Raw genomic sequence first — 11,170 nt, forward strand, 5'->3', positions numbered from 1 at the left:
TCTTTATTATTTCTCTTCTCCTGCTGGGTTTAGGCTTTATTTGCTGTTCTTTCTCCAGCTCCTTTAGGTGTAGGGTTAGGTTGTGTACTTGAGACCTTTCTTGTTTCTTGAGAAAGGCTTGTATTGCTATATACTTTCCTCTTAGGACTGCCTTTGCTGCATCCCAAAGATTTTGAATAGTTGTGTTTTCATTTTCATTTGTTCCCATGAATTTTTTAAATTCTTCTTTAATTTCCTGGTTGACCCATTCATTCTTTAGTAGGATGCTCTTTAGCCTCCATGTATTTGAGTTCTTTCCGACTTTCCTCTTGTGATTGAGTTCTAGTTTCAAAGCATTGTGGTCTGAAAATAGGCAGGGAATGATCCCAATCTTTTGGTACTGGTTGTGGAGGTCTCAGTACTTTTTACAAGTGAGAGCAGGGGTCTGGGGTCCTGAATGTTCTGGGCTAGAAAGAGTTGAAGTGGTCTCACTCTGCTCTTCTTCTGGCTGGGGTAGGCATGAGAGGGCAGAGCGGGGAAGTGGAAGGATGCAGGATTAGGAAGGAGGCACAATGGGCTCAGGGGCTTTTATAAGACCAGATAGTGTGTATTCTCTCTTCCCTCAATCCCTCTTTTCTCCAGATGACCTGAACATCGGTGGCATTATTGGGGGGATCCTGGTGGTCCTTGCTGTTCTGGCCCTGATCACCGTGGGCATCTGCTGCGCGTACAGACGGGGTTACTTCATCAATAATAAACAGAATGGCGAAAGGTGAGCCTGTCTTCTGTCTTAAGTCTTAACTTCTGTCTTAAGTCTTCTGTCTTAAACAAAATCAAAGTTTAAGTTGACATTACATGAAAAATCAGTAGTCACTGAAGCCATCTCTCCTCCTTTTTCAGTTACAAGAGTCCGGGGAAGACAGATGGAGTGAACTATATCAGGACAGACGAGGAGGTAAGGAAAGGAGTGAGGCAACAGAGCAGACATCCTTTAGGAAACCTAGAAATTGAGGTGTTTCCAGCAGAAAAAATGACATTCCTCCTTGGAAACCCTCCCAGTGCAATGTTTGTACACACTCCTGGCGTGCACAGTTTGCAGGCTCTAATAGATGATACTTTGAAGAATGGTTTCATTTGATTTGTTTTGCCTTAAGTTTCTTCTTCAGGGAAACGGGGCCTAGCCCTGGCTTGCACTCTTCCTCTCCTGCTCGGGCCCCGGGGTCAGTAGAGGATGGCCGTGTCTAACCCTGTGTTGGCCTTGCAGGGCGACTTCAGACACAAGTCATCATTTGTGATCTGAAATCTGATGGTGTGGCTGAGGGAGCACATGCAAATACCTCTACCAGAAACTCCTATCAAGAGCAGCCCGGGAGCCAAGTGCACTTGGACAGAGCTAGACACTTGCGCAAAAGCTTTTTGTTTTGGCCAAAGTTGACCGCTACTCCTTTCTTACTTTTTAACAAGCCACATGAATAAAAGAATTTCCCTCGAGATGGGCATAGTCATCACAAGGAGAAAAAAAACAAAGCTGCATTTCACTGAGGCTGATTCCCAGTCTGTTTCTGGCCTGGCTCCCGCCTGAATGTTAGGGTGATCAGGAAGCTCTTGGCCACAGAGGCTGGGCTGGGCACTGTGGGCCAGTGAAGCCAGTTTATTCCCCACTCACCTCCGTCAGCCAGGGTGAGTCCTGTGTGGGGGGCCACCAGGCAGCCATGTAGCACCGGTAATGCAGGGCTTGGGAGCACGACCCACTGCGACACCCTGCAGCTGCAGAGTTTAAACCAGGGAATCCAGAAAAGAGGTGTTTTATACGATGATCTTGTTTCACAGCTGCCCCCAGCCAGCACTGCAGATTCTTCTTGAAGGTTCTGTTCATCAGTATTTTAGTGTCCATCTTGGAAAATCTGTTTGGATCAGAATTTTATGAAAACAGCCCAAATCAGGAAGGTAAATTGCTTGTTGGAAGAAGGGATCTTCTTAACTGTAGGAGCCCTGCTTGTCCATGGGGGGTGGGGGGTGGCCAGTATTTACATAAAACCTTCATCTTAGGTGAAATCTGAAATGGTACTGAAATAATGTTCTGCTTTTCTATGGGTGTTTATTTTATAAAATTTTACATTCTAAATTTTTGCTAAAGATGTATTTTGGTTATTGAAAAGAAAATTTCTATTTAAATTGTAAATATGTTGTCATACAGTGTTAAATACCTATTTTTTTAAAAAATTTCAACTTAAGGTAGGAGTTCCAAGCTACTAGTGTTAAATTGGAAAATGCCAATAATTAAAGAGTATTTTAACCCCAAAAATCCTCTCAAGGAAGCTTACTGGAACATTCCTTTTTTTCCACCTAAGTTTCCGCATTTTTCACAAGAGAAACCTTGTCTATACATCCGATCATTGTTACTTAGGAAACCTTTAAAAAAAATCCAGTTGAATAATGTCAAAATCTATTTGCAACTCTCCAAAAGAAACATAAGGAGCTCTAAGGTTAGCTTTGAACGGCCTCTTCCTAGATCACTCAGACTACCTATGCCCAGAGACCACCCAGAAGTGCTCGGATGTCCCTGTGAAACCACGTTCGCCAACCCCCGGGCTCGAGTCCTGTGCCCCACTCGAAGGCCATAGTGGCTACTAACTTCAAAGGCTAGCCAGCGCGTGCACTGCCATCTTTATTGGCCTGACAGAGGCTTTGTGTGCTGATGAGCTTTATAGTGTTGGACAGTTGTAAGGTGGACACTTCAAGAAGGGTGGGTGTCTTCCCTGTGGTATCCCAGCCTTCGGCTCCCCTGTGGCAGAGCTCTTTTTCGTTGTGGATGGCTCATGAAACAAAGTAGCTATTGTTTGGTTTTAAAATTCATTTTACTTATTTGTGTAGTTCATCAGACTGTCCAGGGCCAAAGGCAGTTCTGAAAACTACAATAATGTTTTTTAAGAAAATGAATTCCACTTTTCCTCTTTGCCATGAAGAAAGCACGGAGACACCAGGTCGTGTCTCACTTCACAGTAAACCCATTATGTGGTGGCGGCGAGGCCAGCCCTTTGAAGAACATCAGGTAGTGCAGCCGGGGTGGAGAGCCTGATGGCAAGGAAAGCGAAATGCCTGAATCAAGGGCAGTTTTCTGATTTTGATTTTAAAGTCTTTATCTACCCAACACTGCTGCTCACTGGGTGTGGGACATTAGAAACATCATTCAAAAGCCTTTGTTCTTCAAGAGCAGATGTTCTTCGCCTCAGATACATTGCTGTGTTAAACTCATGATGTGAAGCGGTTTGAAGAGGGAGCTTCTCAGAGGAGCGCCTCCAGTTCCATTGCGTGCTTCAAGGATGGTTTTTATGTAGAAGGATGTAGTCATCTTGGGATTAAACTTCCAGTGTCTTAATTTTTTATACTTTGAGGGTTTTTTTTAATTGAATACTTGAGACTTATGTTGACTTTTTTATGTTCTGTGAATACTCTGCCACAGGGTGTTTGGCAGAAGCAGTGGGCAACTCTTCATAACTGCTTAATGGTACCCATCTTCTTTTGCGTTTGTGTCTTGAATGCTTAGACTTAATCTTCACCCCCTCTTGGTAGAAAGGGATAGTGTCCCCGTTCTCTAATTGTTGGGGAGCAACACCCTAGCTGCCATCTTGGTTGTCCTAGTGATAGGACAGCCCCGACTCCCTTCTTATGACCGTAACACCACCTAGCCTTGTGCCATGTGAACTGGGGCTGACAGAAGTGAGTATGGAGGCTGGAAAGTTGTTGCCGTAGACAGAAAAGGAATATTCATATGTTTTTAAGATGTGAATGTGACTGAAGACTCGAAGCCTCTGCAAGGCTATCGTGGCCTCTGGTGTAGCTGTGCTGTACATAGACATTGCAGACTTGTACTAACACACCTGTAAGTTGGTATTTGTTAAACCTCATTTATAAAAGCTTTTAAAAAATCCACTTTGCCTCGTTTTTTCTCTTCCTTATGTACTCTTACGTTGAGTTTACCTTGTTTTCCTAGCATTTTGGTAGGCAAGTACACTTAAAATGGCATGATCCCAGGTTTAAAGAGAGACTGCCATCAATTACCATCTGCTTGATTTGGAGATAAGTGTCTTTACTCAAGAGCCGCTTTGTGACTCTCTCTGCCAATGAATGACCTGTCCACGTGTGTCACCGTTCATGTATGGGAGAACTGCAGAACAGAGCACAGTGACATCCTACCCCTCTAATCCAACTACCACATTTATACTAAAAACATATCAACACAGTAACCCTGTACTTCTGCTTCTGTAGTGCTGGGTTAAAAAGTGAACTGACGACTGAATTTCTTCCTGGTCACTCTTGGACAAAACATGAATGCACACGTGTTTAAGGTTACCTAACGGCATCAGCAAAAGACACCAAAGCACCCCCCCATCCCCGTGGGAGCAGTCTTTGTGGACTGTTAACACAAACCAGCATTAGTGCATGCCGCACATAGGCGAACTTTCAGGCGCAGGCCTGCGTTTACGTATGAAGAGGACCGAAGGACATGTGCTGTTAGGAGGCAGACAGCTTCTGTCCGGGACAGAGGCACAGGAACAGATGAGCTGAGCCTTAAAGACAAAGGGAGTCATTTTTTTTTCCTAAAAGGAAAGTTGGGTTTTATTACTCTTTTTCTTTAACAACAGACATTTATTTCTCACAGTTCTTGAGTCTGGGAGGGTTTTATTATTCTTAAACAAACACTTAATGTAGATTAAAAAGCCCTGTTCTAAAAGTAGAAATATTCTATTGAATACCAGAAGGCTGTATTTATGCTTAACCTTTATTATTCCATTTTAGAAAGCTGTACACTTTAAAACCTGCAATTTATAAATAAGAATAAAAAAAATAATTACAATCAAAATTTCATCATTAGATACAGGAAACTATTGTCCTGTAGGGAATTCTGACCAGATAAGAGAGGATTCATTTATATAAAAGAGAGCTGATCTGTTGTGTTCCTTAAAGACCAGAGTATGCTTTATCAGAATGAATGGAGTAAAGTTAGAATATTAAATAGCTATGGCATTTCTCTATTATTTTTCAAATTTTTTTTTTTTTTTTTTACCACATATTGCATAAAGAGAAATGTAAAATGTTGTTCACCACACAGGTGAACAGTCAGAGTGCCAGAGTCGTAAGAAAAAACTCTGGTATCACACAGTTAAAAGCCTCCTCCTCCCTGGGGGTAAGGGAGGTGGACTCTGTCTTTCCACAGGCAGGAGACAACATGTCCTTAGAGCTCTTGCTTCCCAGACACTCCCGAACGACGGTTTCAGTTGGCTGTTTTCAGGGGGGTCTTTCGGAGTGACCTCCTGCTGGGGGCTGGGTTATCTTTATTTCTGGCTGGGGACTTCACATTCCACTGCTGAGGCTGTGGAGGCCTAGGGAAAGGAAACAGTCATTCTGGAACTAAAGATAAAACCCTGACAAAAACATTTACCTCTAAAAGAACTCTTGGTAAACTTACGGTTTATCAGGAAGCGATAAACATAAAATGTCATTTCCTTGACACTGGGCTTCAATTTTCTCTGAAAGGGAGTTAGACACAAATTCAGATTTCCCAGAACTCAGAAGTGCCTAATGTATCTGACAGGAAAGGAACTTGCCTTTGGTTGAAGAAGGTGTCCGTGGGGTGCCTATGTAGCTGACTCCTGCTCCAAATGTGACATCATTGATGGTCCCTGGGTAAATTTGGGGACAACAACAGCATTAACGAAAAGCCAGTAGGAAGCAGACCTACATAAAGTCACCCGAGCAAGGTCAGGTGGAGCTTCCACTACAGTTTTACTCAGTCACTTGTATCACTTCCTAAGCACCATCAAATCCAATCCAGGGGCCCTCTCAGGCCTCAGGCTGACCTTCATGCGGGACTCAATGGAGACTGTCCTCCTGGACACTCATCCCATCCGTGGTCTCCTGGCTCCCTCCTCTGACCACTCCCTCACATGGCTTTGTGGTCCCCTGCACTCCCACTGGCCACTGCCCCTGGCTTCTCACCCACTGCACATCTCCGGTTACTGCCAACACACTAGTGACCCCCCAACTCCGGCCTCTCTCCCAAGTCCTGTGTCTCCTACTATGCTGCACTCCCTGAAGACACCTGGCCACCTCGTTACCCCCGCTCCTCAGCACGTTCCTTCCGAACCTCAGTCTTATCAATGGACTGTCCCAGTTGGGACTGTGAGGCATGAGAGGCTCCTTCTCCATGAACCTAATCACTAAGCGGTTACATTCGCCTTCCTCCTGGCTCCTCCTCCTGCCGCTTCCTCTCCTTCTCTCACCCGATGTGCGCTCCTCTCCCCCTGACTTAGCACAGTGCTCTCCAGCCAGGGCCACCTCTTCTTTCAGTTCGCCCCTAGGAGGCAGGGAGCAGAGGGTAGGAACAGACTCGAATCACACTTGATTTGAATTCTGGCTTGCGGTCTTACCAGCTGTGTGAACTACTCTAAAAACCTCAAGTTTCTTTATCTCCAAAATGGGACACAGATGTACCCGCCTCAAGGGAGTTGTAGGGATTCAATGAGATTATTTATGTTAAGTCCTTAACACAGGACTTGGTACAAGGTAAGTGCTGAATAAAGGTTAACAACTATTGTAATTTCTTAGCTCTTATTCCCTGCGTCACTAGAATTAAGTCTAAAATGTGGTGAGGTGGCCGCTCTGCTTCGGGTCCCGCCGGCTCTGTCTGAGCTGGACAGAACCATCTTTGTGCGAGCCGGCCCCCAGCTGCCTTTCGGAACCCGGGTGCTGCATTCACACGCTGCTGGCCGCCGTATCCGGTCACCGACCTCTTGCGGGCCCTGGTCTGGGCACGCAGTTCTGCTGCCTGGAGTGTCTCCCTCATCCGATCACCATGCCGGTCCTTTGAGCCTGGGTGGCGATGCCTCTCCCAGGGCCTTGCTCCCTACTTTGTGTCCTGTACCTCTCTGCGTGAGCTGTCACCACACTTGTCAGGAACAGAACAAGGCTCCATAGCTGGCTGCTGACTGTCCTTCAGAGCCCACAGGCCTCCCAAGAACATGTGTGATGTAAACTTTCTCCCCTGCACTGTAGCCTTCTTAGGAGTACCGATCAGATCTTCCCAGTCTGTTTTAAAGTCCACAGTGCATCTGCAGTACTATGTGCCCGTGAACGACTTAAGGAGAAGGAGCCTCTCATGCCTCACAGTCCCAACTGAGACCAGCATTTTCATCGTGCTCCCACTCAGTAGCTCAGTTGTGCCTATTCCTGTTTCTGGGAGGTGTCTCCTCGTGCTGCAATTCAAACTCCCCTTCCCTACGTACACACTCCTTTTCCAGTTTGGAAGCCTGAGCACATCCAGGTTATAGGTCTCCAACCTCGGCAAAGGCCACTATGCGGTGGCTCTCAGATCTCCTGTGCGCTTTGTAAGCGCTTACAACCAAAGGCAGGAGCATCTCTGCTGCCTTAACTGACAGCAGTAAGAGGGACTTGCTGAACCCTGCACGGATTTCCAGTTAAGATCTAGCTCTGAAAAGGACTCATTTCCATTTAGCAAAGCCACTTTGCTCCTGCTGAATACCACCAGTGTGCCCGAACAGTGGAGCTGCCTAGCATTTGTCCTCCTGCCTTCGTACAGCTGAGACCACTTCCTGACAGTCACCCCACCTAAGAGTTGTCAACAGAATGTGTATCTACAAACCACGGAGAAAACAGAACTGAGTGTTTTTACATGATCTGATAATTCTCCCAGGAAGCAGAGCTAATAGGAGACCCTTCTTCAAGCATTCCTTCCTGGTTCAGAATAAGGAAAGATGGCCACGAATTTTATATTCAAGAGCCTAAAGAGAGAAAAAGCACTCTGTTGACCTGGGGACACCCGAGGGTCTTATTTTCAGTGCAAAGATGACTCCGTGCATGCAAATCCAAGCAGTATTAATGCAGCACGCCAGGCTCCACTGCTGAGGAACTTAGGCTGCTAGGAAACCAACCAAAGACTGAAATCAGGGACTCCTGGGGATGAGCAAAACTAAAATGAGATGCATTCCCCCCCGTTTTTGCAGCATATGGTTCCTAATGCCAAAATAGAAGCACTCGGTTCCTCTGAACCAGAAACAAAGAACATACAGAAAATTTGTCTGTTTCAGAGGTTGAATTTTTCACATATATAACATTACACCTGTTCAATATACAGAACCCCAAATTACTGCTTTAATGACAAAGCAGTCACGATTCAGTTGTCATCTAAGGAGATGTGGGTTAGGAGTTCTGTTCATCCGTTAATATTACTCCCTTAAAAGGAGGACTTGATGGGGGCGCCTGAGTGGCTCAGTCGGTTAAGCGTCTGCCTTTGGCTCAGGTCATGATCCCGGGGTCCTGGGATTGAGCCCCGCATCGGGCTCCCTGCTCTGCGGGGAGCCTGCTTCTCCCTCTCCCACTCCCCCGCTTGTGTTCCCTCTCTGACTGTGTCTCTCTCTGTCAAAAAAATAAATAAAATCTTTAAAAAAAAAGGAGGACTTGATGGAAATTCTCTATAACCCGGTAAACACTCTAACAGATCACAGCATCACAGGTCATAGAACTGCCCAGCAACTAGCCAGAACACACTAGGTGCTCAGTAAGTTTGTACTGACTGAACATACAACTAAATGAATGCCTTGCTCCTGGGTTGCACCATTACCAAAGAGAAGAACACCTTAACATGTTCTCATCTTGCAGTCACACCCAAGAGCAGCACTGCGAGAACAAAGGCTGTAGAAGGACACAGGAACTGCAATCGGGAGACCTGGCTTCAGGTCCCAGCTCTGCCATTCGTCCCATCACTTAACTCACTAACCTGTTTCACTCCTCCCATGTTCCAGGCACTGTGGCAGGCCCAGTGGGTACAGTAAAGAGGAAAACAGCTTACAGACTAACTGCAAGGACAGATGAGGCAGTACAGCTGACCCTGAACAATGTGGGAGTTGAGTCGAAAATCTGTATATAACTTTTCACTCCCCCCAAAGTTAACTACCAGTAGCCTACTGTTGACCAGAAGGAAGCCTTACCAGTAATATCAACAGTCGACTAACACATATTTTGTATGTTATATGCATCGCATACTGTATTCTTACAATAAAGTAAGCTGGAGAACAGGAAATGCTATTAAGACAATTTATGGTACTGCACTGTAAACAATCTGCACACAAGTGGACCCGTGCAGTTCAAACCCCTGCTGTTCGAGGGTCCGCTGTGTGTGGAGGTGTGGCGAGTACTGCTGAGGAGGTCAGAGTGCTAGGAGGGGGGCACCTCATCTCGTCTGAAGGGTCAGGGAGGGCTGCTGCTGGAGGGTGAAGCGGCGGCCACCGGGAAACGGGAAGTTCTAGGTGAGGACATGGCGCATGAACGCCCCGCGCCAGGCAAGAGGGGGTGTATGCAGGACCCCGAGACCCCAGCCCGGGGCCGGCGGGCAGAGGAAGGGGGAGGTGGACAGCAAAGAGGCGGGAGGCACACTGAGACACACCGTGGACCTAAGAAGCTATAAAACAAGGTAATGGGAAAAAATCCTCTACACTTCTAACTCACCTCGACTTTGAAATAACAGGAAATAACAGAAGATTAGAAAAACCACCCCATGGGAGTGAGAAGACAGAGGCTCTCGGCACAGCTGGTGGTGGGTCCTCAAGAGGCCAGTGGGCCCGCAGGCTCAGCTGGCTCCGCGGCCAGCCTCGATGCCGTAGCCGGTGCCTGCCAGCGTGGACACGGGACCGCTACAAAGCAGGGCTGCGCAAGTGCTGGCTCTAGAATGGCAAGCTGTGCCTCAGCCTCCCTGCCTGCCTAACAGGGAGCCTCACGGGTGGCTGGGAGTTTAACTGAGCGCATACCCGTAAAAGCACTTAGAAGACCGCTCGACCCACAGTCAGCTAGTGCTCAGGCTGCTGAGTTATAATTGTCACGAGATGCCGTGTGACAAGGCACCACAATGCTGCTGACCACCAGGAGCGCCCGCATCTAGGGAAAGACCTATCTTCCAACAGGAGGAGTCCCGCAGACACACGGTGACTGAGGAGAGTCTCAGCAGAAGCCGGCTTGTCACAGGAGTACTTACTCTCAGGAGTACTGATCGCTCGTTTAGTTACGTGGTCCACAGCTCCACTGGACTCCTGCTCCAAGCTGTAGGAGGTTGCTAGGATAAAACAGAAAGTTTTAGCTGTCCAAAAAACCCCAACACATTAGCAAGATCTATGATAAAGTTAATATCCCAAATAAATTGTTCTTATAATGAAGTAACTCAGAAAGATACCAAAAAATGGTAAACATGAGAAACATTGTCCAATTTCACTAGGATTCAAAGAAAAGGAAATTAAGGGGTGCCTGGGTGGCTCAGTCATTAAGCATCTGCCTTCAGCTCAGGTCATGATCCCAGGGTCCTGGGATTGAGCCCCGCATCGGGCTCCCTGCTCGGCGGGAAGCCTGCTTCTCCCTCTCCCACTCCCCCTGCTTGTGTTCCCTCTCTCGCTATGTCTCTCTCTGTCAAATAAATAAATAAAATCTTTAAAAAAAAAGAAAGAAAGAGAAGGAAATTAAAACCATAACCGGTTTTGATCTATAAAGCCCGGCAAAGAAGATGGGAAATTTTAAGACCAATGTTTCTAAGCAGGAAAATGGCCACTGGCTCCCGCCAACGTACAACTGCAGTGAGTTACAGAAGCCAATCTGATGCTATCAAAGGCTTTAAAAATATTCATGGCCTCTGAGTGCTGGAAATCAATTCTAAAGATTATATACTTTATTGTGACATTATTTCAAAAAACTGAAAAACCCCTGTATTTCCGAGAAGAAGGTAACAGTAAATAGGTTTCAATACTTCCACAAGATAGAATGCTAAGAAGCCATGGGGAGAAAAGTTCAGAAAGAAAAGTTCATGGGCAAATGTTCACTATTACTGTCAGTATGTGGAGGGAGGTCGATTACAAACCAGAAATGCACACTAAGATTACAACTTTATACGGGAGGGGAGGAATGAAGCGGGGGAAATCGGAGGGGTGGACAAACCATGAGAGAAGATGGACTCTGAAAAACAAACTGAGGGTTCTAGAGGGGAGGGGGGTGGGAGGATGGGTTGGCCTGGTGGTGGGTATTGAGGAGGGCACGTTCTGCATGGAGCACTGGGTGTTGTGCACGAACAATGAATCATGGAACACTTCATCTAGAACTAATGATGTAATGTATGGGGATTAACATAAGAATA

General features: G+C 46.4%; 1 protein-coding gene and 1 long non-coding RNA gene across 2 annotated transcripts; one reads left to right on the forward strand and one right to left on the reverse strand.

Annotated features, from left to right (window-relative positions):
• Positions 1–6: 6 nt before the first annotated feature.
• On the forward strand, positions 7–3,912 carry LOC102732961 (junctional adhesion molecule C). The gene is made up of 3 exons (XM_031025085.2): positions 7–751; positions 880–934; positions 1,244–3,912. Exons 1-3 carry the CDS (start codon positions 552–554, stop codon positions 1,277–1,279), a joined length of 291 nt encoding a protein of 96 aa, XP_030880945.1. The 5' UTR covers positions 7–551; the 3' UTR covers positions 1,280–3,912.
• Positions 3,913–4,567: 655 nt separating this feature from the next.
• On the reverse strand, positions 4,568–10,125 carry LOC145719546 (uncharacterized). Its single transcript, XR_014142458.1, has 4 exons — positions 10,028–10,125; positions 5,589–5,663; positions 5,450–5,510; positions 4,568–5,363 (listed from the first exon to the last, which is right to left on the reverse strand). It is a non-coding gene; the product is annotated as an uncharacterized LOC145719546 (long non-coding RNA).
• Positions 10,126–11,170: the final 1,045 nt, after the last annotated feature.

The sequence above is a fragment of the Leptonychotes weddellii genome, unplaced genomic scaffold (genome assembly GCF_054177405.1).
Source record: "Leptonychotes weddellii isolate Sample4059 unplaced genomic scaffold, ASM5417740v2 HiC_scaffold_5147, whole genome shotgun sequence".
Lineage (NCBI taxonomy): Eukaryota > Metazoa > Chordata > Mammalia > Carnivora > Phocidae > Leptonychotes > Leptonychotes weddellii.

Bases quoted from the DNA above. Each gene is read 5' to 3' on its own strand.
- LOC102732961 (XM_031025085.2), top strand. From the start codon at position 552: ATGGGCTCAGGGGCTTTTATAAGACCAGATAGTGTGTATTCTCTCTTC. The intron at 752-879 runs GTGAGCCTGTCT...CTCCTTTTTCAG, and splicing joins AATAAACAGAATGGCGAAAG to TTACAAGAGTCCGGGGAAGA. The intron at 935-1,243 runs GTAAGGAAAGGA...TTGGCCTTGCAG, and splicing joins ATATCAGGACAGACGAGGAG to GGCGACTTCAGACACAAGTC.